The sequence below is a fragment of the Eumetopias jubatus genome, unplaced genomic scaffold, assembly GCF_037043125.1.
Source record: "Eumetopias jubatus isolate StellerSeaLion01/CBP00866 unplaced genomic scaffold, mEumJub1_p1.0 scaffold_10, whole genome shotgun sequence".
Taxonomy (NCBI): Eukaryota; Metazoa; Chordata; class Mammalia; order Carnivora; family Otariidae; genus Eumetopias; species Eumetopias jubatus.
The window spans coordinates 127863768-127891012 of record NW_028274816.1 but is presented as its reverse complement, the minus strand read 5'-3'; the positions used below and the strand labels follow the sequence as shown (position 1 = coordinate 127891012).

Here is a 27245-nt window from a genome sequence, read left to right as displayed (position 1 = left end):
ACACATATGGAAATAAATGGACACCCATCAAGTGAGAACAGGTAAAGGCTGTTTATTCAGAGCCCTGCTTTTCCAAGGGAGTCAGCCACTGTCATGTACATTTTGGCAAAGCCTCAAGTCAGGCAGAGGAGTGGAAAAGTTTGGGTAGAGAAAAGACAAGTCTTCAGGTGTGCCCTGGTTGGAGACGGTTCTGATGGGGAAACTGGACCCGGGCTTACAAGGAGTGGGGCATCCTCTGGGACTGGTTAGGGGAGCACATTTGGTTTTCTCTGCTTGGTCCTAAGTTGGAAGTGGGGACAAAAATTAGGGAAGCTCATCAGGTCCTGGCCATTTGGGGTTGATTGTCACAGGAGTGACTGTGGCCCATGGTGGTCTGAAGTCCTACAAGTCTGACTTCCTGCAAGAAGCAGACTGGCTTCTTGGGCTGGTTACTATAGGTAACGGGATGGTTTCTGGGGCCGGTTAGTGTAGACCGGGGGTCACAGTTCTGTTTATATATGTGGTCTGGCACTGTCTGTTTGTATATTCAGTCTTTCACACAATAGATACCTATATGCACACTGACAATTATGAGGCCCTGGTGAATGAACACAGTGATCTAGGTAAGCCCAAAGTGGGGAGAATCCCTCCTGTCCTGTGCCAAGTATGAAGAACAGGTGAGAATTAGCAGGCAGGTGAAGGAAGGAGGGACATCCCAGGCAGAGAGACCCAAGCATGAGCCAAGGCCTACAGATAGAAGAGGACACAGCATGTGCAAGTGACTGCAGCAGGGGCGCCTGAGTGGCTCAGTCAGTTAAGCGTCTGACTCTGGATTTCGGCTCAGGTCATGATCTCAGGGTCGTGAGATCGAGCCCCACATCAGGCTCTGCACTGGGCTTGGAACCTGCTTAAGATTCTCTCTTCCTCTGCCCCTCCCCACCATCTCTCTCCCTCTCTAAAAAGAAAAAAGAGAGAGAGAGAGAGACTGCAGCAGGCTGACATGGCTGGGCTCATGATGGGAGGGGAATGTGTGCTTAGGACCCAGGGCACGAGGCAAAGAGTTAGACATCCTCCGGAAAGAAGGGTCACAAACATTTAGATTATAGAGTCAAAGCCAAGTTTAAGAAAAAGTCTTCAGATGGAGAAGAGAGGGCAGGGCAAGGGTGAAGGCAGATTAGCCAGGGGCAGCTGTACCATCAGGAGAGAGTTCCCGAGGCAGACGGAGGCTTAAGACCTGGGGAACGGGACCCAAGGGAGAAGGAGAATGCAGAGTCCAGGTGTTTTGCAAACTGAGAAGGGAGTGATCCCCAAGAAGGTGACCCAGGAGGAGGGGAGGAGGCCTGGAGGGTGATGTTTGTTTCATGAATGCTGAGTAGGAAGAGTCTGGGAGATCCGGGGAACGTGTCCAGGGAGGCATTGGAGATTCAGAGTTGGAGCCCGGAGAGAGCTGAGCACCGATAAAGTGGCCAGGGTCATGGTGGCCCCCAGGACAGTAGGTCAAATGAGAAGCGGAAGACGTGCCCATGACAGGGGCTGAGAGGGAATGTCCGCAGTAGACCCAAGTTGGGGTGCACCCCCAAGAGAGCTGTGTCAAGGAGATTTGAAGGGCTGCTTTGTGCCTGGGGCAGTTGAGGCAAGCCGGGGATGGAAACTGTTGGATTTGGGCACACACTGGGAGTTTGTGTGTGAGAAGGGGTGGAATCCCAGGTGTGGGGGCTTGAAGAGAGAGACAGGAGAGGAAAGGGGCCCACTGCACCGAGGCCGACCTTTCGAAGGGTTTGCCAGGGACGAAGGAGGCGGTAGCGGCAGGGAGATTGTGGTTGGACAGTGTTTGTTGTGCCGTGGGAGAGAGCCGAGCGGGTGTGTAGGCAGAGAGGGAGCAGAAGGGGTGGGGACCGAAGATTCCGGGATTGGGGGCACACCACACCGGGAGGCAGCTGTCAGAAAGGCCAGCTTAGATCAGGCTGCAGGAATTGTGTTGGCCCACCCTGTGTTTTCTCTTTGTTTTGTTTCGTTTGCTGCCCATCAATGCATGCAAAAATCCTGATTTCCAGTCGAAAGACCTGATAACCCAGGGCCTCCCTTCTCCCAGGGCAACAGTGGCTGGAGCCTGGGGCCCTCTGGATGGCTTGGCTTCCAGGTTGCCACCTGCCCATCTCTGACCTTTTCTGTTTCCTGCTTGGCCCCTGTGGGCATTTGAATTGAAACCTTGGCATGCGGAAAGGTAAGTGGGCCGGGCCAGAGCCAGCCTCAGGCAGAAGGCCTGAGGCCTTTAGCTCTGAGGCTGGATGTGTGAGGGTGCTGTAACGGTGAGGCGTCAGGCCCAGAGGCCAAGGTTTGGAATGGCCTTAGAGGGAATAGGGACAGGAAGCTGTGAAGGCCACGTGGAACGATGCTGAGGTGGCCACAGAGCTGAGACCAGCTAAGATTGTGAGCCAGGGATCTGCAGAGGCGCCGACTCACATCGTGAGGATGGAACAGGGGCTGGATGGACAGGAGGGTGCTAAGGAGCCTGCTCCATCCTCCAGGAGCTTCCACACCCAACTGAGTGTCCCATGACTCTGGCAGTAGGTGTGGGCGGTCCCTGAGGCTCAGGGCCACACAGGGCCCCAGAAGACAGCCTGTCCTCCCCCATCATAGGGACTCTCCCAGCTGGGAACACGCTGAGAGGCTCCACTTGGCCTGGGGAAGGAATCAATCCAAGGGAGCCCTGCATTAAGTTGGAATGCTCCTGAGATTCCTGATCAGAACCACATCCGATCCCCTGTTACAGGCTGTCGGGAAACACACATCCTTCCCCCGGCTGTCCTCCCTAGGAAGTCTCTCCTGCCTGGCCCTCTGTGGCCTCAGGGCTAGTTTTATCAGTTGCCCAGGGCAGGGCATGCTCCTGACCCAGGGACGGTGTCATTCTGGGGCCTTCCCAGGTAAGGGCTCTCGGTGCACACTTCAGGGTTAAAACATACCTGTTCACGCCCTCCCCGGGAACACTCTCCTCCCAGTCTTAATAGGAATTGTGTGTGTGCCTGGGACGCATGTCGCTGTATCACATAGAGCTGGAAGGTAATTAGGCGATGTTGGGGAAAATTCCGTCTGTCTCCTGGGAATACTGGAATAATGAGCCATCACAGAGGGCCGAGGAGGCAGGTGGGGGACTGCTGACCTGAGCCGAAGGCTCAGATCACTCATTAGCTCTGGAGATGCTCCTGATGTGTTCCTCCTCATGGGCCGTGGAAACTGAGCTGGCCCTGTTCTGGAGCAGGAAGCAGGAGCTTTAGTGGAGAACCTAAAAAGGGTACTGTGGGCTTTGAAGCAGGAAAGCAAGCAAGTCGTCCCTTTCTGGGGCTGGGGGGGAGACAGAAGCCACAGTCCTTCACAGTGGCACGTGTTAATGAGGCCCGGGGTAGGGGCACAGAGCGGCCAGGGGTCTTTTGCCAGCCCTGCCCTGAGCCCCAGGGAGGGTCAGCCAGACATCCGCCGAAGTGCTCCCAACCGGCCTCCCTCCACGGTGGAGGAGCACACCGGGTAGCCCTTGAGAGGCACTGGGGAGAGACCACCAGGAGACCAGTTTCCCCAGCGCAGCCTTCCCAGCAGTCCCATCACAGCCCCTCCTTCTCCATCAATAGCCCCGGCTTGTCCCCACATGGTGCCACCCACAGCTCCCAGTTTTAGCGAGAACATGTTACCCTGGGCGGCCTCCTACCGCCCCCCCCCCCACCCGTTCCCATGCACAAACCTCCAGTCAGCTTCCTGGGCCCATTCTGGGCACCCTTTCAGCACCACTCACACCTTCTCGCGCAGCCTCATCCGTGCTCAGCACCAGAGCCGCACCCTGCACAGGCACCTGGCTCTCTGTCTCCACTCTCCTTTCTTCTTTCTTTAGTTTTTCTTCCTCTTCTCTCTTTCTTCCTCTCCTCTTTCCCTCCTCAGGTCTGTGGCATTCCAGCTTGGGGATCGGCAATGCCAACCTTCCCAGAGAGTTCTGTTTGCTCTCTTTGCTCAGAGCCACCTCCTGGGGCTCTCGGATTCCTGGGTATACCCCTGCTGCCGCCCCTCCTCCTGGGGGCCACAGGAACCTGCTGTGCGCCTGCCACCCCGTGACCGCGTGAGCCACCCCAAGGTAGCCACCGGGTCTGTCCCACACAGCCGTGGTTAGCAGTGCCCGGCCAGGACCTGGCACCAGCTAGGTGCTCCAGCTGTGCTGTGCTAGAGGGACAGTGAATGACAGCAAAGGCCACGCCCCTTCCTGGGGCCTGTCTCCAGGACCTCTCAGGGCCCTTCCTTCACTGGTCCTCCAGCTGTGCTCATTTAGGGGAGCCGTTTGAGTGGGTGTCAGGACTGGTTTCCTCCAACTGAGACCACCCTTTGGAGGGTCCTGCTCTGGCCCCCTTCCTATTGCTCCCCTCCCCTAAGGGCAAGGAGTCCAAGGAGCCAAGGAGATGTGCCCACCTGGAGCCCGTGCCCACCACCCGAGGGCAGTTCTGTCCAATAGCAATGGGAGCAACAGGTACTTTATATTTTCTAGTAGCTACATTAAAAAGGTAAAAAGCAACAAGTGAAATTCATTTAAAATATTTTTTATTTTGGGGGCGCCTGGGTGGCTCAGTCGTTAAGCGTCTGCCTTTGGCTCAGGTCATGATCCCAGGGTCCTGGGATCGAGCCCTGCATCGGGCTCCCTGCTCAGTGGAGAGCCTGCTTCTCCCTCTCCCTGATGCTCCCCCTGCTTATATTCCCTCTCTCACTGTCTCTCTGTCAAATGAATAAATAAAATCTTTAAAATATATACATTTTTTATTTTTATTTAAGCCAGTATAGTCAAAGTACTATCATTTCAACATGTAATCAGTATAGCGAGCATCCTTTTTTGTACTAGGCCTTCAAGGTAGCCGCATTTCCAGCGTTCAGAAGCCACATGTGGGCAGCAGCTTGTGCCCTGGACAGCTCTAGACCACACACTAGGCATAGACATTTGAGACTTCAGCATTCTCTGCTCAGATGGCCCCAGCCTGCTTCCAGGGCCTCTTCCCCATTTAGGACTTTTCAGGGCAGATTGCACCAGAAGTTTGAGGGGTGGGAAGGGCCAAGAGCCTGTCTTGCCTCCGAGGAGGGTGAATTCCTCATGGACTTGCTTTCCTTCTCAGCTCAAAATCCACTCTGACCCTAGAGGCAAGAGTGAGGAGAACTATGGGGCACTGAAGGACAGAGGAGGCCAGGAACAGCCCAGGGGCAGCAGCGGGCCCTTGGGATGGTGGGAGGCTGGAATCTGGGAGAGGTAGCCTGGACAGGCTGACTGGCAGAGGGGAGAGGGAATGGGGGTATTGAAGTCCACAGACAGGTTAATGGCTCCTTCCTGCCTTGCACACAATTGAATTTGCCCTCCTGAGCCTCCTGGCTTTGGGGAAGGGCCTCTCCTCCTGGGAGCTCAGCTGGACTCCCAGAGCCACAGGGCCTGGGTCAGCCAGGCCTGATTCGATCAGGAGAAATGAAAGACACAGGGCTCACAGACAGCGCAGTACCTAGAGGGGCCGGTAGCTTAGTCCCGAAAGGTAAGGCCAGTGAAGAAGGCCCATGTGGGCCATCCTAGCTCTGCCTCCTTCCTGGGAGGCCCCCCATCCCCCACAGCTGACAATTATCTATACTATACCTCATCATGCTTTCCCGCCTTCCCATCTCTCTCTCTCTCTCTCTCTTTTTAAAAAATATTTATTTTTAAGGAATCTCTACACTCCGCATGGGGCTCAGACTCACAACCCCGAGATTAAGCGTCACATGCTCTCCTGACTGAGCCAGTCCTTTCCATCTCTCTTAAAGGTGGTCGCAGGCCAACTCAAAAATCAGAAAACTTGGAACAAGCCTGTTTTCCTTTGTGTCCATGGGGATGTGCAACACATGCTGAAACTAGGGTGAGAGAAACAAATGAAAAAGACTCTGTGCTTTCTCTCCTGCCAGTCCCTTACATCTTGTATGAAAACCAGTGCCCTGCCATACACTCTGTCCTCTCTGCGGGAGGCTGGGGGACAATCAGGGGACACATCGCAAACTAGAGAAGACACCACACTGGACCTGCTCTCTCGTGCCTCCAGGCCTTTGACTGTGCAGTTCCTTCCCACCAGAACATCATCCCCCTTCCCCCTTGAATGCCCTTGGAGGCTGCCTTCCCGCTGGGACTCCACTCCAGGCAGCTGCTTGCTTTCTACCTCCTCCATGTTTCCATAGTATCGCAGACGCTCCATCCCAGCGCTGGGAACGCACTTGTTCATTCAATCCACAAGTCATCGCCCAGCGAGCCAGTGCCTCTTGGGTGCCTGGCACCGTCCTGGAAGCTGCGGACATCCTAGGGAATAAGCAGACAAGGGGGAAGACAATAAACATGTAAACAAATAATTAAGCAAGATACTCGCAGTGAGTGTTCAGTGCTAAGAGGGAAATAGAGCAGGGTACTTATGTAATCAAGAGGGACTGGGGCTGGTAGGGACAGCTGCTTTAGACAGAGAGGCGATGCTCCAGCTGAGGCCTGAATGCTAAGAAGGAGGTGGTCTTGCGAGGGCCGGGGGCAGAGTGTTCAGTCAGGAACAGTCGGTGCGAAAACTCGCAGACAGACAACGGTGTATCACTCCATTTATATGAAATACCCAGCATGGGTAAATCCACAGAGACGGAAAGCAGATTAATGGTTGCCAGGGGCAGGCGGGGAGGAAGAATGGGGAATGACTGCTAATGGGTATGGGATTGCTCTTTGGGATGATGCAAATGTTCTAGAACTCCATAGTGGTGATGTTTGCTCAACATTGTGAATGTACTAAATGCCACAGAATTGTACGCTTTAAAATGGTGAAAATGGTACATTTTAGGTTATGTGTCTTTTACCATTAAAACAGCAAAACAAAAGCCTGAGCTTGCTGTGGTCTAGGAACAGGAAGGCTAGTGCAACCAGGGATGGGGGGAATGGTGCGGGGCGGAGCTGGAGAGGTGGTGGGGGGCCCGTCAGGAGGACACTGGGGGTTGGTAGGGAGTTTGCATTCCGTTTGGTGCAATGGAAAGCCACTGGGAGATTTCAAGCAGGAAGGTAACCCGATAGCTCTTACTGTTTTCGAAGATCCTTGTGGCTGTGGTGTGGGCTGTGGGTGGTGATGGAACTGAAGCAAAGGCAGGGAGACCAGTTAGTGAGACCACTGCAGCGGTCCAGGGGAGGGAGGATGGCGGCTTGGGACGGGGTGCCCGCAGTGGGGGCAGAGTGATGTGGACAGAATTTGGAATCTATTTAAAGAGTAGAGCCCACGGGACTTGATGGATTAAAGGGAAAGAGAACAGGGGAAGAGGAAGCATATGGAATGATGTCTACATCTTCACTTTGAGCAACCAAAAGGATGGAGTTGTCAGTTACTAAGATGGGGAAGCCTGTGCACAAGAAACACCTTTAGGGCATGTCGAGTGGGGCTGCGGGTCAGATCTCCAGGTGGCAATGCCAGGTGGGCTGGTCTGGAGTTTGGGAATGAGACACACATCTGGTCTTCCACCCCGGGGAGATTGTACTGAAAACCTGAGCTCCCCCGATAGATGCTAGGGATAGGTGGGGCTGCAGAAGATGGAAGGTCCAAGTGCTGAGCCCTGGGGAATCGGGATGTGCAGAGATCAGAGGAGGAATGGCCGGCAGAGCAGACCAAGAAGAGCAACCAGCCAGGTAGGAGGAAAAAGGGCAGAGCCCTGTCTCTGAAGTCAGGAGAAGGAAGTGTTTCCCAAAGGAAGGGCCAGCTGTGTCCAGTGCTGCTAAGAGGGTGAGTGGATGAGGGAGTGACAACAAAGTCACTATTGGATTTGACAGTATGAATGCAGGCCAGCCTGTCTGGTGCACCTGAGCTCATGGCTCATAGTTGGCGCTTCTTAAAGGTCGGAGGACTCGAGACAATGATGCTGTGCAGCGGGCAGCATAGACTGCCCAGAGCCTAGGGTTTGAGCAAGAAACCAGGTTTCACAGGGAAGTGGCTGAGGGGCTGTGACCACCCAACAGCCATCGCTGAGGGGAGGCTGGGGGAGGCTGCGGGAGGCTGGGGGAGGCTGGGGGAGGCTGCAGGAGCCCAAAGCAGCCCAGGATTGCAGTTCACCCACCGGCACATTTTCAAAGGGCCTTCCCTCTGCTGCTTTTCCCTTTTTCCTCTCAGGAGAGGTGATTCATATTTCAATACATTCCACCTGAAAAAGGATCAGATTTTGAGCAGGTGGTAAGTCAGTACACGGAAATTTGATATATTTTGACTAATGCAGTTTGAAATTTGAAAACTGCAGACAGTTTTATTCAAGATCCATTTTTATACCAACTCATTATTGGGGGGAAAAGGCAAGATTTCAGGTTTCCGGGGGAAGACGTGTGAACCCAAGCCTGTCACCACCAAGCCCCGTTAAGCAGGCTTGACCTGGCCGTCTGGCCAGCACGCCTCCTGCTGCTCCCATTCCTGCCGGAAACGCTTTCTTTAGCAACCGCTTTCAAGTGTCCCCCTGGGGTTACTAGTCCAATTTAATCTGACCTTCAGCCCCACCTCTGTCGCACCAACTCCAGCAAATCCCTGGGGCTGGCACTTAAGACAAGTTTTGTGATGCAGACAATGGTATTACACAGAATTTCCACTTCCTTCCCCAGCCGCCTTGTCCATTTCCCCAGCCTCATGAGTGTGAGGCACCAGGAGAGAAAATAAATAAGACAGGGGCAGGAATGAAGTTATTGGCAAGGGAGTAAGACACAGTTTGTGGGAGGTAGGGGAGCTGCCTGTTGGGGGGCTCACGGGGGAGGGCCTGTGAGAGAGCTCTCTCAAAAGAGAGGTGTAGGGGCACCTGGATGGTGCAGTCATTTAAGTGCCCGACTCTTGATTTTGGTTCAGGTCATGATCTCAGGGTGATGGGATCGAGCCTCGTACCAGGCTCCGTGCTCACCAGGGCGTCTGCTTCTCCCTCTCCCTCTGTCGCTCCGCCTGCTCATGCTCTCTCTCCCTCCCTCTCTCTCTCTCTCAAATAAACAAACAAACAAACAAACAAATAAATCTTTTTTAAAAAAGAGAGAGCGGTCTTGGTTTGAATCCTGGCTCCACCATCTTGGGTGAATCCCCACCTTTTATTGAGCCTTATTTTTCTCAACCATAAAATGGGGATATTAATACTTTTGTAATAATTTTTTTTGGAACATTCAATGAGTGTATGTGATACCTCCGGCTATGGATGGGTCTGACACACGGGAGGGATTCAACACACATTCATCGCCTTTGCTTCCCTGCCCCAGAGATCTCTCCATATGAGGCACACAGCTCTTGTCTCTTTTGAGTAGCTCAGTCTAGTTGGGAAGGCAAACGGGGAAGAGTGGGGTCTCTGAAAGTCCCTATGACCGGTGATCTTCTGGGTACAGAACTTAAGGCTCTGTGAGCTAAACTTTCTGGAAGGTGATTTGTCATCTTGCATCGAGGGGACCTTGACTCAATGAATCTGATTTAGGGAAAGGCCAAGAAATTCGGACAAAGCTTTATGCACAAAGATGTTCATTCCAATGTTGTGTAGTTTAGCTGACTCTTTTTTTTTAAAGATTTTATTTATTTATTTGAGAGAGAGAGACAGAGAGCATGAGCAGGGAGGAGAGGGAGACGCAGGCTCCCCGCTGAGCGGGGAGCACCACGTGGGGCTCGATTCCAGGACCCTGAGATCATGACCTGAGCCCAAGACAGATGCTTAACCCACTGAGCCACCCAGGCTCCCCGCTGACTCTTGAAAGAATCAATAAGAGGGGCTCCTGGGTGGCTCAGTCGTTAAGCATCTGCCTTCGGCTCAGGTCATGATCCCAGGGTCCTGGAATCGAGCCCCGCGTCGGGCTCCCTGCTCCGCGGGAAGCCTGCTTCTCCCTCTCCCACTCCCCCTGCTTGTGTTCCCTCTCTCGCTGCGTCTCTCTCTGTCAAATAAATAAAATCTTTAAAAAAAAAAAAGAATCAATAAGAACATTCACATGGCAATAAACCAAATGTATGATGTCAGGTATGCAGTGACGTTCCCCTCTCCTTAGTCCCTGAGCTTCTAGTAGTCCTCCCAGGAGGCAACTAATATTACCAATTTTGTCATGATAATCTGTAAGAGTGAAAAATGAGAAACAATCGAAATATTCCACAGATAAACAAATTATGGGCTGTCCACACAGAAGGATACTCTGCAGTCTCCGCACCATTACCACACCGTTCTTCTGTTACTTAACTGTGTGTTTCCTCTGGCCCAGGCCCTCCGCATAGGCTGTTCCCTCTGCCCAGAACCCCACCTCCCCCCCCTCCCAATGGAGTTCTCAATCTTCAAACTCTCCCAACCTTCCCACTCCCACTGCCAAGGGGAGCCCCCACATTCCTCATAGCTACTTGGATCTCTCTCTACGGGCTCCTCTTTTCAGGGTGTGATTATATATGGATGTGACCGTTTGATGACTTATCTGTTTCCGACTGTACTCTCCTGGGGGGTGGGGTCACTGTGCATGCCGAGCCGCCTCACCGTAGAGCCTCACAGAGGAAGGCACCTGGAGGGCTGCTGAATGGATGAATGGTCTAAGTTAAGCAGAAGACACAGGATACAGAGCTCATATACAGCACGATCCCAATTTTATTGCTTTAAATAAAATTTTTATTTAAATTTATATATCCCTACATAAATGAAGGAAGTACAGAGAGAAAGCACAGCAAGGCACTGCCAATGGTTGTCAAGGGTAATGGGATTGTGATGGCTTTTCTTCCTTTTCACTTCTCTACTTTCCATGTTTTCCACAATTGGCAAGTATGATTTTAGAATTAAAATAAATGATGAAGAGTGGCTTTGAAGAAAAACCTTCTGGGGGAGCATAGGGTTTGGGGCCCACACGGAGAAAGCCCGTGCCACTTCTGCCTGGGTCAGAGCTCCCAGGCCTGTGGTCAGAGGCTGGAATGTGTTGCTGACTGGCTGGCTGGCTGGCTGGCTGGAGGTCGGGCCCTGGAGAAAGCACAGGGCTCGAGACAGCAGGGAGGAGGAGGCCAGTAAAGGCCTGGGGCCTGAGATTCCTAGACTCTGCAAGATGTCTTTTTTTTCCTCCCTGATTTATTTCCTTTGTTAAATATTAAATGCATGCATCAAAATATAGTATGTTTAAGGTATAGAGAATAATAAAACTAACATTCCCCGAGTCCATTGCTCAGATTAAGACACTGAACACCACAAATACATTTGAAGCATTCCCTGCAGGGCTCTTAAGTGGCCAGTCAGGACTCTGCTGATGATGGGTCAGAAGAAAAAGTCCTTTGAGGCAAGGCCCAAAATGCCTCGTAAACTCATTTATCCTCTTAGGCATGAGATACCTGGTGGCCTCTGGCTGCTAAAACTTATTGTATATCTACACCTACCCACAATAAGCCTGCCTCAGCTAAGGAAAGCACCTGGTTTCTTCGCTTTGGGCTCGAATTACATCAGCTAAATCATCCGTTCATTCCTTCACTTTCCAGACATGTATGGATGAGCTTTGTGCACCAACTGGGCACCCCAGCAGTTCCGCACCCCTGGTGTTGGAGGCAGGTGACTTTAAGAGAGTCATGAGTGCTTGGAGAGGAGGCAGCACGGAGGAGGGTGGGGGGTCTAACCCAGAGGGAAGGGTCTGGGGAGGCTTCCTGGGACAGGTCCCGTCTGAGCCAAGTCATGCGAGTAGTAAGTTAGGTTTCTTTGGTTGTAAGCAAGAGAAATCTAGTCTGACTGACTAAGCAAAAGAGGAACTCACTGGAAGGTGTGTTTGGGGCTGTAATTAAAAACCCAAATCAGGAATGCCTGGGTGGTTCAGTTGGTTAAGTGTCCGCCTTCAGCTCAGGTCATGATCCCAGCGTCCTGGGATCAAGTCTCATAGGGGGCTCCTTGCTCAGCAGGAAGTCTGCTTCTCCCTCTGCCTGCTGCTCCCCCGCTTGTGCTCACTCTCATAAATAAATAAAATCTTTTTTTAAAAACGAAACTTAGAAAAAAAAAAACAACACCCAAATCACAATGGCTATAACGAGAATTATTATGTCCTATAAGAAGTTTGGAGATCCCAGGACTGGTTGACTCCTTGGCTTAATAAGGTCATTATGATCCAGGTCCTCGCCATCTTTTCACTCTGCAGTCTTTGGTAAACTGGCTTTGGCCTTTAGGCCTTTAGGTCTCCTCATGGCCGAAAGATGGTGCGTGGGCACCAGGCATTTGATTCTCATCCAACCACCCTCAGAGGCAGGAAGAGAGAACATCCCTTCCTTGTGCCCCTTTTCCAAAAGAAGGAGGAGCATTGCCCCGCCCCCAAGTCCTTCAGTTGACTTTCTTTGTGTCTCATTGGTCAGAATGGAGTCACATGCTCCTATCTAAACCAATCACTGACAATGGAGTAGATTAATAGAGACTGGCTCCCGCCCGCTCCTGGGGAAGGAGTTTAGCTCCTCTAGGGCGTCCGGCTACCTGGTAGCTGAATGAAATCTGGATCTTGATAGCCAAGAAGGGGGGGTGTTAGGTGGGCCGCTGCAGAAAGCAAATGGGACCCAAAGAAGAAGCTGAACAACCCCAGGTCTGGGTAGGGCAAGAACCAGGGTGGCTCTGGGGGTCTTGGTGGAAAGAACCATTAGGCGGTGTCCTCAGGATGGCCCCACCAGGGTGATGCAGCTCAAGCCGTGCTCAGCTGGAGGGACCTCACATCAGTGAGGATTCTTACTTGCAAGCAACAGACACACCAGCCTTGACTAATTTAAATAAAAAGCAGATCTATTTACAGGTAACCCACAGAATCTCCCAAAGGGTCGGGGGCTCCACAGACAGGAGCGATGCCCCAAACAAAGACAAAGGGACTTCCAGTTCGTACCTCCAATGTTCCTGTCACAGTCACCGCCCACACTGGCTCTGCCACCATCCTTGTAAGCATTGCTCCCAGCTTAATTGCACCATTAAGTCCTAGTTCAAAGTCTGGGTTACGGGCCTTGCCCAGTCTTCCAGGAAGGATGAGAAAGTGAGGGCTTGACCTTTTCAGCTTCCACAGGGAGGGAAGGACTCATGTACCTAAACTGGGAGATCTCCCAAATACAGGAAGAGGGTTTAGCAGCTGGGTGGCCAAGAGGAGTGACACGTGTCCACAACACACTCTCCTGGAGGCATCTGGGGAAGACTGTGAGCTCGTGGAAGCCAGGAACTGGGTCTTTTGTCCCCAGAGCCCTCCTGGCACAGTGTCCGGCCCAGAGGAAGGGGAGGGGCGAATGTCTGCTGAGCGAATGCAGCTCCGTGAGCGGGGGAGTGACGCAGCAGACGTCATCAGAGGGGCCGGAGAGCCCCAGCACTCCAGCGGCGGTGAGGAGGACTTGGGCAGGGGCCTGGCGGGCAGTGGGCGCTGGAAACCTGGGTTTGCGAACGTGCAAACGTCTCATGGGACTAGGGTAGTTTGATTTCCCACCAAATGGAAGGCCTGCTTCATTCTGTCTTCTTTCTCTTCAAACTCCTGCCCTCCTCCCTACCTTTGCTTCCAGCTAATGACCCCCTTTTACTTCAGGGAGACAAGAAGGCTGGGGGGGGGGCAACTCTGTCATCTTGTCATTCGCACAGACCTGCGTCCCTCCCCTGGCTGCGGGAGGGGGTTCTTTCAGCGCTCTGGGCCTCTGGTCCTTTGGCCCTCCCACTCCTGCTGCTTCGGCTTCTTTCTCTCCCTCCTCCCAAATCACACCCACAAGCGTGCAAACAAGCTCTAGTTTCTTCCAGCTTTAAAAAGCATACGACCTCCCAGGACTCCACGCCTCTCCAGGCGCTGCCCTGTGTCTCTGCCCCCTTCACAGCCAAGTTTCTGAATGAATGGCCTCTGGGTGCTCACAGACACTGCTCCCGGACACCAGCACCCCAGGATTCTTCCCTGGCCGGGTGGGGCTGGGCTGGGCCCCGTGACTGACTCTGACCCATGACACACGAGCAGGAGTGCTGCTTGAAACAAAATCCCATGGTGACCATGGCCTCTGTGCTCTCTGTTGTGAGACAGCCAGGGTTCTGGGTGGAGGATGTGTTCTCCACCCAGATCCCTGAGCGAGAAACAAGGCTCCGTCGTGAGCCACCGAGACCCTGGGGCCGCTGGTTACATTCGCATGCCCTGACGTGTCCTGGCTGACCCAGTGCTGTCTCCCCATTCGCTCTTCCTCGCCCTCTAGAATGCATTCTGCCCGCCTCTTTCTCCCGGAAATGAACTTTCTGGCATCACCAGTTACCTCCATGTTGCCAAAACAACTGCACTTCATCCTCACGGAACTCTCCCAGCCCTCATCATGGCGGAGTCCACCTTCCTTCTTGAAACACTCTTGGCTTCCGTCACACCAGGCACCATGGCTTTCCTTTGACACCGCTGGCTGTTCCTTCTCCTTTACATTCCAGAATTGTGTTGCGGGAGGCCTTGATCCTGGTTCCCCTCTCTTGACAGGTGAACTTGTCCTTTCCCACAGATTTAAATACCATCTCTACGCCCGTGACTCCCAAGTGTGCCTCTCACCTCCAGTTTGGTGTATCCACCTGCCACCAGTTAAACAGCCCTGTAAGGCTCCACAGACTTCGTGTGTCCTAAACGGAGCTCTTGTTGGCCCCCGAGCCTGCTTTCCCAGGCTCTTCCAGTCTCACTGTACCCTCATCCTCCGGAGCCACTCCAGGTCCCTCCCAACCTCTATCCCTCACACTGGTCCACTTCTATGTCCTGCCAAGTCTACATCCTAAACATTTCTCATTCTGTCCACTGCTCTCTGACTCCATGGCCCTGTGCCTCCTTTTGCCCCCACCCCCCATCTATGCTCCAGTAGCAGTCTCTCAAATCCCATCATATTGCTCCCACTTCAGGCTCTTCCATGGCTGCTCACCATACCCAGAATTAGATCCAAACTCTTCCACTGAGGCTTTCAAGTCCCTACAAAGCCCGCCTCCTGCCTTTCTGACTGCATCTCCCGCCCTGCCCTGCCCTTCTTCCCTCATCTATACTAAGTTTGGTCCTGTCCCAGGGCCTTTGCACCTGCTATTCCCTCTGTTCTTTGGCTCCTTCTTTTCCTTTGGGTTTCAACTCAGGTGTCGCTGCTCAGGGAGGCCCTTCATGAGCACACAAACTAATGTCAGCCCCCCCATTTGTCTCAGTCTTTTTTTTTTAAGATTTTATTTATTTATTTGACACACAGAGAGAGAGAGCACAAGCAGGGGGAGTGGCAGGCAGAGGGAGAGGGAGAAACAGCCTCCCCACTGAGCAAGGAGCCCGATGTGGGGCTCGATCCCAGGACCCCAGGATCATGACCTGAGCCAAAGGCAGTCGCTTAACCCACTGAGCCACCCAGGTGCCCTCTCAGTTGTTTTTTTTTTTTTTCTTTTAAAGGTTTTATTTATTTATTTGAGAGACAGAGAGAGAGAGAGAGAGAAAGAGAGCACGAGTGGGGAGGAGAGGAAGCAGGCTTCCCGTGAGCGGGGCGCCCGATGTGGGGCCTGATCCCAGGACCCTGGGATCATAACCTGAGCCGAAGGCAGACGCTCAACGGACTAAACAACCCAGGTGCCCCCGTTTGTCTCAGTCTTAACCCCCTTGTTGTGTCCCCAGTGTCTACCGCCGTTTGTCAGTTTGGTCTTGTCTGGTCCTTTGGCTTAATCATCTCCCTGCTGGAACGTGTAGGCCCCGTGAGCGAAGGAGCTGGATCGTGCTGTTGCAGCACCAAGCACAGAGTGAACTTGGGTATGAATGAAGGAGTCAGGGGACAGGTTCAGAATGGGGTGACCAGGTGACCGATACCCCAGGTGTGAGTTCTGAATGCCTTTTGCGGACAAGGAAAGGGTGCTGTTCCAGGAACTAGGAACAAGGGCTCCTGGAAGAGAGTTCTGCACCTGCTTCTCACAGGCTGCGTCCTATCTCCTGTTTTCTGTCAGCCAATGTCAGGGCCGTCGGGATTTGGTAGATCCCCACCCCTACTCTCTCTCCCTCACAACCCCTCAGCGACCCCCAGGCAGGCAGTAGATGCTTGCCCCTGGGGACTGTCCCGTGCCCACAGGGGTTCACCTGCCCCATCAAACACACCTAAGATACCATTCCAGTTTCAGTGAGCCTGTCTGGGTACAGGTGGGTCCACAGTTTACTGTGGTTCTGGGGAAGGGACAGTAGGCTCCAGGGTTTGGAGGGAGGAGGAAGGATGCAGAGCCTTCTCAAAACCTCCTGGGAAGGACTGGATCTCAGAAGCCCACAGCCGTCAGCCTTGGGCTGCCACAGCCCAGATTCTGGGGCCCCCAAACCGAGGAACAAATTTGCGTAACATGGAACACATTTTATGAGCCCCAGAGGGGCTTCCCAAGGTGAAGGAAGGGGCATTCTGCAGAGAGCTGGCAACTCCAGATGGAGATGGATGGACTGGGAGGAAGGGCAAAGCAGAGAGGTCAAGACCCCATCCCCACCTGCGGTGTCCTGGGGGCAGCCAAGGCCTGGCAGGGAAGTAACTTGAACCTGGGTCTGAGCCCTGACTCAGTGTCTGATCTGTCAGGTCCCTCTGCCAGGCCTCTGGGGTCTGGGAGCACCAGAGTAGGGTGGGGTGAAAGCCAGGGTACACTGGGGTTGGGGAGAGCACTGAGGGGGTGAGCAGCAGCTCCTTTGATAACAGTACCGGTAACACAGTCATCACCCTTGGCAATGCCTAAGGCAGCTGCTCGGCCTCCCAGTTCCTGGACTAAAAAACTGAGGCCTTGGAGGTTTAGTGACCTGCCCAGGTTCCCTAGCTGAAATGTGCTCCCAGTGGGGCTGGTCCCGAAGCCAGGCAGTACCAGGCTATAGAGCTGCTCGCGCCAGCCTCCCGCATCCCACCCCCCAGAGGGCACCCCGCAGCGAGGAGGTGGCAGACACGGCTAGGCAAAGCCAGGGAGCCTGAGGTTGCTCCAATGAGGCCCCCTGAGAGCTCGGCAGCCCAGTTAGCACAGCATCCCGGCCAGGCCTGTGCAGGGGCTTCACCACGGCAGGTAAAAGCCAAGGACTGTTCCAGTAAGGGGCCACCTGTTTCCCAGCTGAGAGTGACCCTGGAGAAGGTACGGAATTGAGCATGTTGGGAGGAGAGCAGGAGCTAAAGGCAAAGCCAGAGTGAGTGCCGAGATAAGACAGGGATATCACAGACCCAGGCCCCCTCTCTGGGCTGGAGTTCGGGGATGCTGCAGGAGAAAAAGGCCCAGGCTGCCAGCCCCCTTGGTGGCCTCCAGAGACAAACATGAGCTTGCACACACATGTGCCCGTACTCAGATACTGCATACACATGCATACGTGGCCATGTATACATACATGGCTAAACACACAGTAGCACACGCATGCACAGAGATGTACTCAGATCCGTGCGCACACACGTACACATGCGCACACACAGGCTCCGCGTAGGCTGGGCCTGCCTCCTGGGCTGCAGACAGTAGACCTAAGGTGTGGGTGTCTAGAGAACACTCATGCTTCGTGCCTGCCTGTGTGTCCCATCCCCTTTCTGGGCCCAGAGAGTTTGGTTTTTGGAAGGATGGCACAGTGTTGGCCTCAGATAGGGTGACTGACTTGTCCTGGTTTGTTTGGGACTTACTGGTTTTAGCCCCGAAAGTCCCAAGTCCTGGGAAAGCCCCGAGTCCCAGGCAAAGCTGTGTTGGTCGCCTGCCCTTTGGACAGGCCTGGTGTGTAACTTCCCTTGCAGAGCTGTCCCCACCATCTGTCCCCCTATGATGGCCCAGGGGCCCTCGAGAAAGAGCCATGGCCGAGGATGCTCTTACCAGAGGCCTTGGTACTAACAAGAACTGCTATGTTTATTGAGCACCTGCTATGTTCCAGGCACCGCTCTAGGCTCCAGCAGCTCAGCGGGGAATGCACCAGACAAAAGCACTGTCCTCATGGAGTTGACACTCAGTGGGAGGGGACAGAAAAGGAACAAGATAAATAAATAAATGAAATAATTTATTAGACGAGGATGACTATTAAGGGGAAAAGGAAAACAGGGATGGGCTCCTTCCCTATTTTAAAATAGGCTGCTCGGGAAGGCCTGGCTGAGAAGGTGATCCTGGGAGAGACCTGAACGCTGGGCCCTGCAGGTATCCTGGGCAGTGCTCCAGGAGGAGGGAGCAGCCAAAGGCTGGAGGCAGGACACACCCAGCATGTGAAAAACAGCAAAAGGAGGCTGGGCGAGGGAGGAGAGGCTGTGGCCAGGGCCCCAGTAAAGACTGGAGGGTCTTACTGAGCATGATGGGGCCAAGGAGGGTTTGAGCAGAGGGGTCACGTGCTCTGACTCAGACTTGTGCTGCTGTGTTAGCCGACACGTAGGGGCAAGGGCAGGAGCCCGGGGACCCCTCGGGAGACTGTGGCAATAGGCCAGGTGAGAGATGATGGGGGCCCAGGCTGGGCTGGTGGCCGGGAGACATGGGTGGATTCCGGGTACATTGTGAAGGTGAGCGCACAGGACTCCCGGCAGACTGGGTATGAGGTGAGAGAGAGAGGAGTTGGCATGACTCTGAGGTTCTTGCCTGAGCTGCCAGAATGAAGGTGCTGCCTTCACCTGAAGCGGAGAAGATGCGAAGATGCTTGTGGAGGAGGCTGGGGGGTGAGGGAGCTGCAGCTCACCTTTGGACAGACTGCATTTGAGGGATGGAGATCTAGAGGGTAAGTGGGTCACAGGCATCTGCAGCGGGGGGCGGGGGGGGTGCCGAGGAGGGAAGCCCAGCCTCCCTGGGCTGGCTTCCTTGTCTCCAGGGCTGGGCCAGGCTGGGGTGGGGGGACGCTTCAGAAAGTGGCGTGTGCTTGGGTGTGGCCTGGAGGGACCGTGCCAAGTGGCCTGGGGCGCCAGTAGCTCCGTGAGCTCAGCCAGCCTGGCCCGAGGCTGTTCTCTGACCGCCGAGCCATTTGGTTAGCATCGATTGGCTCAGAGAAGAGCATCTGGCAAGGCTGGGGCGGGTGGAGGGGGGGCCCCGGGCCTGTGCGGAGGGAGGGTGGGCTGCAGAGCCACAAGGATTGGCCACATGGCTGACAAGTCTCTGAGGCTCAGAGAGCCCCACAGACCTGCCTGGGGGCCTTCAGGGGATTCCAGGCCATGGGGCTGTCCCTGCACAGGTGTAGGGAGAGGTAGTCAGGGGGAAGGCTGAGACCGCGGGGCTGGGGAGGGCTGAGCAGCCGTCCATCCGATGATGAGCCGATGAGGCTGCCCTGCCTGCCCTTGGCAACTTGGAGCTTCTGGATTTGAAGTCAGGGGTGAGGCCTGTTCCACCACCCTCTTCACCAGCTGTGTGGCCTCAGCTAGCCTCTCTCCCCGCCCGCCCCCCCCCCCCCGCCACTCTGCCTCATTTCCTCTTGGATGGTGTGGTGGTGCGAGGGTTCCATTAAAGAACCTTGTCCGTGATGAGAACTGGGTTCTCCTCCTTGGTTAGCTCCGTCCTGCTCCCAGGGTGGGCAAGCTGCAGGACCCCTGCCACTCTGGCCATCTTGGCCTGGGACTGGAGCAGAGGTCCTGTCAGTGCTGGTTCCCCTGGGGACCTCTCTGGCCTCCCCAGGCCTGGGTGTCCCCAGCCTCGCAGAGCTGGTGTTACAGCTTCTTTGGGAGCTCTGACTACTTAGAGGCTGAGAGAAGAGGAGGTCTGGGGTAAGGTGGGGGCACACGGCCTGTTTCCCCACCTCAATGCCTTTGCATATCCTGTGCCTTCTGCCTGTTATGCCCTTCCCACCCATCCCGCCAGGTCCAGCCCCACAGGCCCATTCATAAGCACATCTGGGGTTGCTCAGTAGACTGGGTGAGGTCTACTCGCCCCCTCCCCTACAGGTTCCTGCCCAGCAGGTGAAGGGTTTTGGGATTTGCGGGAAGGAGGACATGGAAACAATACAGTCTCTACTGTGTATTCTCTATGCTAGCAGGGGAGCAGAAGGCTTCCTGGAGGAGGTGGCATGGGGCGGCAGGGACCTTCCCTGAGCTTCCCCTTACACACACACCCTTAGGTGCCTACTCTGGGCCCCGGCACCTGGCCAGACTGCCTGGGATTGGGGGCCCCCTATCTGCTATTGAACCATGAGGGCTTGCGCAGTTCTTCCCCGGGCTCCTCCCTGCCCTGGCGCATTGGACACTCGGAGACTCAGGGCAAGTATTGAATGGAGGAAGGAAGGAATGAGGCTGTGGAGCCTCAGGTGAGCTTAGATGTGTGGGAGGCCGGGAGGCCTGGGAGTAGCCGAGCGGTCAGTCACGTGCATGCCCCTGGAGGAGAGGAGGAGAGCCTGAGGAAAGGGGAATGAGGCCCAGCCTTGCTTTCTTCAGCCCCCTCAGGCAGAGCAACCCCTGCCCCACCCAGGAGAGGGCTGAGGAGGCAGATGGGAAGGGGTGCAAGGCTCCTCCACTGAGCCCGGCTGCTAATTTGCGATCTTAAAGTGCACGGCAAAGGTACCCGCCTCATTGTTGGTACATTAATCAGACCATCAGTGGGGTTGGGGCCCCCACTGGCACACGGCGGGGCCGGAGGAAGAGCTGTAGTGACCAAGTGCCAGCCTCCCTGGGAAGAAACCTGGCAGGGTGACGATCCAGGACCAGTGCACCCATTGGCTTGAGCATGGGTGCCAAGGGTGGGGGAGTTTGGCTGGGAGGGCTGGTCCAGGGCCTTGGAGATGGGACCAGCTTCTAGGGTGGAGAAGCAGATTCAGTGGAGACCCACTCCAGTGCCCAGTGGAAGGAGGCAGAGGTAGTGCAAGGGCAGCTTCCCTGGCCTGGATCCCTGGCATCTGGGCAGCACTGAAGGATGGAGAGCAGCTCCTAGCGGTTGGCTGGGGTCCCTGCCTCCTTCGGGGCCCCTCTCGTAGGAAGGACATGGGGGGTTCCTGCCCTGGGTCCTGCGTTTACCCCACACATCTGCCAAATCGTGTTCACAAGCTGGCTGCTCAGCCCATGCTTAGATTTTTGGGCATTTGTTTTTTTCATCCAAGCTGGGGTCTCTGCCTCGTTTCCCTGTACTCCGACATTCCCTGGGGCACCTGTCTAAGGAAGGTTATGGCTCTCCTTGGGGCCCCCAGCTTCCCCCCCAGGGAACACTTCAGAGAAGCCCAGCCCCAGGGCCTTATGGATACATAGCCACAACAGCAGGCGGAAGGGTTGTCTGCCCCCATCCAGGTCAGGGGGGCAGGAGAACACCCCCCACCACACAGTAATGCTGAGGATCAGAGGAGAGCAAGCAGAAGCACTTTGTAAACTTCATAAGCTGCACAAATGTTGAGTGGTGTTAGTGCTGAGCCTGCCACAGCTTACCCCTGCCCCCATGGTCGGTGTCTCTCTGCTGCCAGACATAAGGGCAGGAAAAGCCTTTTTCTTTGCAGCATCGCCCCCACCCCCCGGGTCTGGTGTGGCACTGTGTGTCCCACAAGCACCGGTTTGTGACTGTGGCTTGGTCCCCTGCAGCACAGTGAGTACTGTGAACGCCCTTGAGCTGGGAGGGGTCCCCTGGGCGCCCCCCCCAAACGGCAAGGAGGGGGGCGCTTCCCTGGGGCAAGGTTCCTGGGAGACAGCAGCCTGGGCAGGGGTGAGGAGTGCCAGCAAGAGAGGGGAGAGGGGTGTCAGTCTCTGTGGAAGCTGCAGCCAGTGTGTGTTGGGCCCTCCTCCCACCCCTGGCTTTCGGTGGCTCAAGGCACCTGGCAGGATCCAGGAAAGTCAGCTGGGGCTTGGGGTCCAGGCTCCCAGCCGCTCACACTCTTGCTTCCCCCTGCACAGCTGGGGCCCCCTGCCAGACTGAGGTGGGCAATGGGGGCCTGGAGGTCAGACCCGAGCCTCCACGTGGGGCATGCTGGCAAAGCGATCGTGTCCTACCTGTGTTACAGAGAGGGAAACTGAGGCTTAGCCTGCAGGCTGTCCAGTGGTCGCAATGACTGAAGACACTGCAGGAACCACCTAGAGCGTGGCCCGGCCCGGAAAGGGTCCTCACAGCTGCACGGCCGCCGCCGCCACCGAGGTCATAATTGCTCTGAAATCGCAACCGAACCCAATTATGCAAAAACGAAGTTATATGTGATGATTTTTATGTTGGAAACGTTCAGTGGAAGCCGGGTGATTACAGGGGGATGGGAAGCAGCTGCTGCTCTCTGCGAGCCCGTAACTCCCAACAGCTGGGAGCTGTCACTTATTTACCATGCCATTTCTGCCAGGAATGAGGGGGTGGCAGTGGTGGCTAGGCCTGCCCGAGACTGGCCAGGATGCTGGCCTGGGAGCCTGGCCTAGTGGCCCTGGTGAGGCCGGGAGCGGGCCAGTCTGAGAGTTGGCGGGGAGTGTTGGTTCTCTCCACCTGCTTTGGGCAGAGCCCACAGCAGGAATCAGCTGAGCTGCCCCAGGCCCCAGCCTCCCCCGAGAGGCCCAGCTGGCCAAGCTGGAAGGGACGGGCAAGAGGCCAAGCCCGGGCAGGGACGAGATGGCTGCCTGGCCCTGCAGGGTGGGGGTCTACCGGCCTGGAGCCTGTCCTCGCTAGCCGGCGCGCCTGCCGGGCAGCCTGGGGCAGCTGCGACCCTGGAAAAAGGCAGGTAATGATGATCGTCTATAATGAGGCCGCTCCGATAATGAGCACGGGGCTATTATCCGACCACAGGCTGGACACATCCGAAAATAAATTATTTTAAGGATCCATTAACGAATGCCTAATTAATGCCCAATTAGAGGAAAGCTACAGAGGAAATGCTCCGGACAGTCGAGAGGCAAAAGGCCTGGTTTGCAACCACAGCCTGGGAGCACACAGCCTGGGAGTGAGGTGCGGAGAGGGGAGGGGCCAGAAGATGGACCCGATGGGGCGTGGGGGGCAAAGCCAGGCAGCCCTGGTGTCTCCCCCAGTCCTTCACACACATGTCCCCTTAGCACATCCTCGCGGCTCCGCAAGGAACAACTACTACTATTTAGAAATGAAGAAACTGAGGCACAGAGCTGTCACATTATTTGAGGACACAGAAGGCACCATAAATGAGACATCTTTTGAGCTGAACTTTGGTGTCTTGCATGCATACTTTGTTATTAAGAATACATAAAAAGACTCCTCAGGCGTCCATATATTTACTTTGTTACACCAGGAGTCTGAAGCACTACCTGCTCATGCGCTGTTAAGGGAGTAAGTGACAGAGCTGGGACGGGAACCAGAGGCTGGGCGCCGCGTCCATGGGTTGTGACGCCCACCCCAGCAGGGCGCGCAGAGCCTGGGGGCGGGGCTAGGGCTTAGGGGCGGGACTGAGGGTACCGCGCGCGTCCCCGAGCTCTCCTCGCCGCCGGGACAGGGGAGAGACACCTCCGCAGGGGCCGAGCGCCAGAGCGTTTGTCTCAGGCCTGGTGAGGGCCCCGCTTGGGCCCGACCCCCGCCTTCCTCCCTGCAGGAGCCTCCCCCAGGGGGCTGCCATCCCAGACCGCCGAGTTGGGCACGGCCCAGGACAGAGCCCGGCCGAGGGGGGCGGCGCGTCCCCCAGCCCCGCAGCCCCGCCGTCCCCGCCTCCCCTGGCCGACCCTGACCTGGCTGTGCTCTCTCTCCCCCCCGCCCCCCCGCCAGGGTGCTGTGTGGAACTGTTGCTGCTGCTGCTGGCCGGGGAGCTGCCCCTGGGCGGCGGCTGCCCGCGGGACTGCGTCTGCTACCCAGCACCCATGACGGTCAGCTGCCAGGCGCACAACTTCGCCGCCATCCCCGAGGGCATCCCGGAGGACAGCGAGCGCATCTTCCTGCAGAACAACCGCATCACCCTCCTCCAGCAGGGCCACTTCAGCCCCGCTATGGTCACCCTGTGGATCTACTCCAACAACATCACCTTCATCGACCCCAGCACCTTCGAGGGCTTCGTGCACCTGGAGGAGCTGGACCTTGGCGACAACCGGCAGCTGCGGACGCTGGCGCCGGAGACCTTCCAGGGCCTCGTGAAGCTCCACGCCCTCTACCTCTATAAGTGCGGGCTCAGCGCCCTTCCAGCAGGTATCTTCGGTGGACTGCACAGCCTGCAGTACCTCTACCTGCAGGACAATCACATCGAGTACCTGCAGGACGACATCTTCGTGGACCTGGTCAACCTCAGCCACCTGTTCCTCCATGGCAACAAGCTGTGGAGCCTGGGCCAGGACACGTTCCGGGGGCTGGTGAACTTGGACCGGCTACTGCTGCACGAGAACCAGCTGCAGTGGGTCCACCACAAGGCTTTCCACGACCTCCGCAGGCTGACCACCCTCTTTCTCTTCAACAACAGTCTCTCCGAGCTGCAGGGCGACTGCCTGGCACCCCTGGGAGCCCTGGAGTTCCTCCGCCTCAACGGGAATGCTTGGGACTGCGGCTGCCGGGCGCACTCCCTGTGGGAATGGCTGCGGAGATTCCGGGGCTCCAGCTCTGCCGTCCCCTGCGCGTCCCCCGAGGCGCGGCAAGGCCAGGACCTGAAGCTGCTGAGAGCCGAGGACTTCCGGAACTGCACGGGGCCAGCCTCCCCGCACCAGATCAAGTCGCACACGCTCACCACCACCGACAGGGCTGCCCGCAAGGAGCACTACCCGCCCCGCGGCTCTGCCAGGGACAGGGGCCACCCGCATGGCCACCTGCCCGGCTCCCGCCCAGGCCACCGGAAGCCGGGCAAGAACTGCACCAGCCACAGGAATCGCAACCAGGTGTCCAAGGCAGGCACTGGAAAGCAGGCCCACGAGCTGCAGGACTACGCCCCTGACTACCAGCACAAGTTCAACTTTGACATCATGCCCACTGGGCGGCCCAAGAGGAAGGGCAAGTGTGCCCGCAGGACCCCCATCCGTGCCCCCAGCGGGGTGCAGCAGGCCTCCTCGGGCAGTTCCCTGGGAGCCTCCCTCCTGGCCTGGATACTGGGGCTGGTGGTCACTCTCCGCTGAGGACCTGGGGCACCGGCACCCAGCACTGCCACGTGTCCACCAAGGAACAGAATCTCTTTTCTTTTTTTTAACAAGTGGAGGATCTGCTGGGTTTCAGGCAAAGGCTGGTAAGGTCTTCGGCTGTGGTCTGGGCCCTGCCCGGTGGATTATAAACCCAAAGTGTACAGCCCCAAAGTGGGAAGGGATTAGGGAGCACATCACACCCAGCTGTCCAGCCAGGCCCTGCCGAGCGCCCACGGACAGCATCCATCCAGCAAGGTGGTTACAGCCCGCAAAGTGAATCCTTCATTAGCAACAATGGGACAGTGCCCCACAGGAGCTGGGCTCTGTGGAATCCTGGTCATTGGAGAGGTCTGAAGGGCCCCCCGCCATCCCTGGACAAAGCAGAACTCAGAGGAGAAGAGCCGAGGCTCACCCAAGAGGCTGGGTGTCCCAGCCGCTTGGGAACGCAGAACCAGCTGGTATTTTGGCTCTTGCCTGAGACCACGGAGTCTACCTGCCCTCACTCCGACCCTCAGCCCCTCCCTCGGGGGTAATGCCTCTCATTCCTGATGTCTCAGGCAGCCCTGGCCGACCCAGGCCCAGCCGCTGGGCTCCAAGAACCAATTACCAAAGGAAAGATCATCAGAGGCTGAAATTCAGAACTGCATCAAGTGCAGGGAGATTCTCACAGGAGGTGCAGTTTTATAGCTATGTCCACTTATATATATATACGCACTCTCCACATATATATACACACAAAGGCCCAGGGCCCCCCCCCAAACTGTATGTCTTCTCATGTTTATAAGCTATACGGAAAACTATATCTGTTGAACTAAGGATTGTATTGGTGATTTCTAGCAAGAAAAGAGTTACAGGGTTTTTGTCTAGAATCCCAACCTGGCAACAACAGTCCCCGTTGTAACCTGTGCTTGCCAGGGCCTAGGGCAAACGGTCAGTGGGAAGGGCCAGGGAGAAGAAGGGGAGGCAGCAAGAATCACTTCAGGGGACCAATCTTCTTCGATGTTTAGAGCATCACCTTGTTTTTATATGCAACACAAGTCCGGCTGCCGCCCCAGAGCACCCCATCACCCCCACTGTACTAGGTGTTGTCAGGGCGAGAAGCGAGAAGCAGCTCATTGGACATCAGGGAGCCAGGCCCTGGGGACGGGCTTCATGGAGAAGGGGACGGAAGGGGCTCTGGGTCTTTTTTGCCGACGGGCAGGCAGCATCCACAGTGTTAGCCCAACAGGCTGGGCAGTGTCATCAGCCTAGCGTTTTTGCCAGCGACGGTCTGGACAGGCCAGGGAGACTCTGGGCATGAGCCCAGGCCTCCAGCATGGCTCAGCTGCTGAATTTTTCCTTGAGGCTCTTTGATGGCCATCCCAGCAAGGGTCCTGTGTAGGCGGCAGGAGGGAAAGCATCAGGTGGCCTTAGCAGAAGGGGAACAAAGAGGGCATTTCAAGAACCATCTCAGGCACTTCTGCATTACAGAGGCCCCATCCCTCCTGGCCCTTCTGAAGACGCCCAGGGATGGGCAGAGGTGGGGGAGGGGGCCAGACTCAGGGGTCAGGAGTGGGGACGTGCAGGGCATGGAACAGTCAAGCCCAGCGAGGGGACAGTGGCTCCAGTCAAGGTTGGCCAAGCTGCTGGCCAGGGCCCGGCAGGTGCAAGCTCCTCTGAGCTTTGCACAAACCCAAATTCCCCACCAGAGAGGATGTGTGTGAGGAGCAAGAAACACTGAATCCAGTCAAGAGAGGAAAATAATAATAAAAAAATTTCTCTTGGACAAGAACCCTGTTTCTCATTTCCTAACCCTGCATTCCTTTTCTTTTTTTTTTTTATGATTTTATTTATTTATTTGACAGAGAGAGACACAGTGAGAGAGGGAACAGAAGCAGAGGGAGTGGGAGAGGGAGAAGCAGGCTTTCCGTGGAACGGGGAGCCCGACGCGGGGCTCGATCCCAGGACCCTGGGATCATGACCTGAGCCGAAGGCAGATGCTTAACTACTGAGCCACCCAGGCGCCCCTAACTCCGCATTCCTGAAGTGGTGGCAGATCGCAGGCTTTTGTGGGGTGGGCGAGTCTGGCCGGGCACAGCACAGTTTTTTGGCGGGAGGAGCCATATGGGGTAGGGGCACACTGACTCACTGGGATGCATGTGTGCACACGCGTGCGAACACACACACACACACACACAGACACACACTTGTTCTCTGTGCTAGGATTCTTCCCGCAGCCTCACAGAACATGACTCACTTCCCACAGCCTGGCTGTGCTGGGTCGGCCCAATCTCTGCGGCTCTCCCTGGAGCAGGCTGGTCCTGGATCCTTCCTGGTCTGTTCCCAAGAGCCTCACCCGCAGCAGCTGAGCTGTGGATTCTTAGGGGGCTCAGGAGTGGCTGGAAGGGAGCTGCCGGTTCCTGGGGCCCAGAGGGGTTGCCAGGAGGC

General features: G+C 55.9%; 1 protein-coding gene across 1 annotated transcript in view; it reads left to right on the top strand.

The window, feature by feature from the left end:
- The window catches only part of RTN4RL1 (reticulon 4 receptor like 1), a 67518-nt gene extending 40968 nt beyond the window's left edge, over positions 1–26550 (top strand). Inside the window, exon 2 of the mRNA XM_028108987.2 lies at positions 23491–26550. Coding sequence (XP_027964788.1) covers positions 23491–24815 — 1325 coding nt within the window. The 3' untranslated portion in view covers positions 24816–26550. The remainder of the gene's footprint in view (positions 1–23490) is intronic.
- Positions 26551–27245: the final 695 nt, after the last annotated feature.